The following is a 3,530-nucleotide window of genomic DNA, read 5'->3' as shown; positions in this document are numbered from 1 at the left end:
GAATAAAAAAATAGGTTTTAAAATATTGTGACCCTGGCTGGTCACCGACCAGGCTGAAAATTGTCTGATTCCATCCAGCAGCTGGTGGTGCAGTGGGTACATGTCTAATTTAAAGAATTGCAAACCTTTCCCTCAAGATAAAGCTGTATGATTGGCTTAAATGAGCTGCTAAAAAAACTCAATGGGGAAGTGAAGGGCAACCAACGAGACAATGGCATGCATGATTTGTGCTCCTCTTTTATAATTACACCAGTGAGAGCTACCTGCAAGTATTACATATCACCAAGTGACCTGCCTCCAAGGAAGCCAGATGGTCAGTAACTGAAATGAGAAAAAGAAAAATGTTGATATCTGGGTACATGCCCTTGTGGTTGAAACTTGCATTTTTTTTTCTGGACCAGAAAAAAATGTGTTTCATATAAATAATAAATGAAAACTGGTACCTAGAGTTATAATGAGGTATGCTTTAGAAATMTTTAAGGCTTTTCTTTAGAACATGCGCTATAAAGGGTCTACATTGATGACAAAATTTGGGTTTAAACTGTAGTAGAATAATAGGTGTGCCCAGCACTTTACAGTATGCCAAGCATATGAGACAGGGGTTAGTGAAAGCAAAAGAAAAAAAACATAGTATTCCAGTTCTGATGTAGTGTGTAAATACTGTTTTGAAGAAAATCACTTCCCTGTATACAAAACATTTCAAAGGATTCCCATTCCTTTAAGGACTATCAAAGGCTGTTTCTGTCTGTGTGTGACAAATACATTTTTCCCCTTACCCCCATGTGAATTAAAGTGTCAGCGGCCAGCAAAAGTATTCATTTCGGTTTATGCCTGACTAATCAATTTAGCAAGTGAGTAAACAAGTGAGTAACTTCAGCCAGACAGTATGAAAGGGGAGAAGAGAAAAGCTGAACAGCAATGCTGTTGGGAGTCTATGAGATTTTTAAACAAGTCTTGAGTCATAGCTCTGTCAAAAAAAGTGTGAAGACATTTGCTCTGAGGAAGCTCCATTCAGTGAAAGAAACACTAATAGCATTCACATCTGGTATCTTGAAGTTATTAATTTTTTCCCCAAGAAAATAAGGGAAAAATGCTCATAAAAAAAGAAAAAAAAACAGCACTGTGAACAGACAAACTGGGAAATGTATGACACACAAGCAAGGAAAAAGGAAATAAAATTGAATCAGTGCAAACAACATARCATAATCTCCAGAATATACAGCATATGATATGTAATCAGTCTCATTTATCTGTGATTCTATACAGTTCAGTGGAAAATCTAATATTTGCATACCGTTAGAGATTAGGGTTTGAATGAATACACAAACACTCATCATCAAACAAGTCACATCTCGTTACACATAAAGTGATGCCAAAACTACCTCTGCTTCCTTTAGTAGTAATTCATAGATAAACAGTATTTGCCTAATCTGCTCTTTAGACAATCTAGTGGCAGACCTACAAAACAACTGGACATAGTTTAGCTTTAAAAGAGTGTGACAGTGTAAATCATACCTCACATTCTCGAGAGCCTGAGATGGTATATGTGCACGGTCCGGTTCCATTTACAAGCACATCCATGGCCTCCGAATTGTTGGGCTTGTAGTCCACATAGTACTCCTGCAGGGGAGAGCTAAGGGTGCGCTCTGTCTCTCTGGGTTTCTTGCGACGTTTGCGTGCTGCTGCTGAGTGCTCCTGCAGCTGCTTGACGCTGTTAGGGTAGCGTTTCCAGGATACGTAGATTACTAACAGGATCATTGCAACAGACAGAAAAAGAGCAACACTTCCGGCCACAATTTTATGGAAGGACACTGGCTCCAAGTCTTGGTCTGGAGGAAGTGCAACAGGTGGGGTAACAGCTAGAGATGTAGGACCCCTGAGGGATCCCTCAGCTCTCTTTCCGGAGCTAGTTGGTAAAGCCAGAATAGACGGGTTGTGTTCCGTTTGAACAGGGTTACTGGAAAGATCTGAGGAAATACTCACTGTGAGTGTTGAAGCCTGGTTTGATTGACAAACACCAAAGGCATCAATGGCATCCATAACTTTCTCTCCTTGGGCTTTCTTGGGAGAGGCACAAATCATGGTTGTCTCCTTTGCCCCTCTAAAGTTTCTTAACCAGCCCACCAGAGGACAGATAGCAGGGCTACAGTCCCATACATTTCCAGCTAAACTTATCATAGTCAAGGAGATCCAAGCATCAACTGCCTCTTGAGAGACATTGGACAGCTTGTTGGAGTCCAGGTTGAGAGTTTGAAGCTTTGGTAAGCATTGGTAAACCATAGCATCTACTTCTGTTAGCTCATTTCCTGACAGATCCAGCTTCTGGATAGAGGCCCAGGTCCATGGAACCCCCTGGCTCATTGAGCGAATACGATTCCACTGTAGGTAAAGAGACCGCAAACTGTAGAGGCGAGGAAAGTGAGAGAAGTTGATCTTGGAGAACTGATTGTGCTCCAGGTGCAGCTCAGTGAGTTTGACAAGGCTTGAAAATGCATTGCGTGTGATACTTCGCAGACGGTTGTAACCCAGATCAAGAAAGTCAAGATTCCTGCAGTCTTGGAACAGACGCGTTGGAATAGTTTTTAGAGAATTTGAACGTATATGAAGAGTGACAAGTTTGCGTAAACCTTGGAACTGCCCAGGCTGCAAAGCTTGCAGTTTATTGTATGACAGATCCAGACTACGCAAATTAGGGACAGGGTGGAACGTGGTGTTGTGGAGCATTGTGATCTTGTTGGAACTTATAATCAGCTCTCTAAGCCTTCGAATCCCCTGRAAGGCCATCCCATCCACAGAGGCAATGTAATTATGGTCCAAGTAGAGCCATATAAGGTGGTTGAGGCCACCAAACTGGCCTGCACGAAGACTGGAGAGGCTGTTGTACCGCAATGACAGGCCCTCGCAACCTCCTGATAGGTTTTTAGGGATGTCACGAAAGGCGCTTGACTCACAATACACAATTTTTCCATCACAGCGACAACTCTTGGGGCATTGGCGYTCACTGAGTGATGGATTTGCCGCCAGCCACACCTGCATCAGGAGTTGRAAAGCTAGCCAGCGACGCCGCAGAGCAGAGCCTATGATAGGGACAGGAAATAGAAAAGGGAAGAAAAAATATTAGAAATGTAACTAATTGTGAACAATTTTACCATTTGAAAAATATGTATATGTTGACAATTGTAATTTATATTGAGAGAATTCTAAATGACAGACATTTCTGTTTTTTGCTCAACAATGCAAACCATGGCATTTACAAATCATTATGTCCTTTATACTAACTTTCAACATTCTTATCATTGTTTTTTTTATATATATTATCAAGAAGAGAAGATAAAATATTCTATTACAGACATCAAGAAAAGTGTTAAAGCTTTAGAAGATGAATTTTGGCTAAAACGTCCAAAGTTGTACCTTGCAGCAAAGATATTTGTTTTTACATGTGGGTAGCTAGCTTTATTTAATTATCGGTAAAACAAGTAATGAAAGTACTGCAAAAATTGAATCGAAAAAAAAGATTTTGTGTTGTATTT

At 40.6% G+C, this 3,530-nt stretch overlaps 1 protein-coding gene and 1 long non-coding RNA gene across 2 annotated transcripts in view; one reads left to right on the top strand and one right to left on the bottom strand.

Moving 5' to 3' along the window:
* The window catches only part of LOC106513574 (leucine-rich repeat transmembrane neuronal protein 4), a 111,330-nt gene that overhangs the window by 100,478 nt on the left and 7,322 nt on the right, over positions 1-3,530 (bottom strand). Inside the window, exon 2 of the mRNA XM_014002476.1 lies at positions 1,516-3,077. Within this exon, the coding sequence (XP_013857930.1) occupies positions 1,516-3,077 (1,562 nt within the window). The remainder of the gene's footprint in view (positions 1-1,515; positions 3,078-3,530) is intronic.
* LOC106513575 (uncharacterized) overlaps positions 1-3,530 on the top strand; it is a 65,410-nt gene that overhangs the window by 58,279 nt on the left and 3,601 nt on the right. The gene's annotated exons all lie outside the window — the stretch shown is intronic.

The sequence above is a fragment of the Austrofundulus limnaeus genome, unplaced genomic scaffold, assembly GCF_001266775.1.
Source record: "Austrofundulus limnaeus strain Quisiro unplaced genomic scaffold, Austrofundulus_limnaeus-1.0 Scaffold13, whole genome shotgun sequence".
Lineage (NCBI taxonomy): Eukaryota > Metazoa > Chordata > Actinopteri > Cyprinodontiformes > Rivulidae > Austrofundulus > Austrofundulus limnaeus.
The sequence above is the reverse complement of the archived record's forward strand: the minus strand, read 5'-3'. Positions and strand labels throughout refer to the sequence as shown.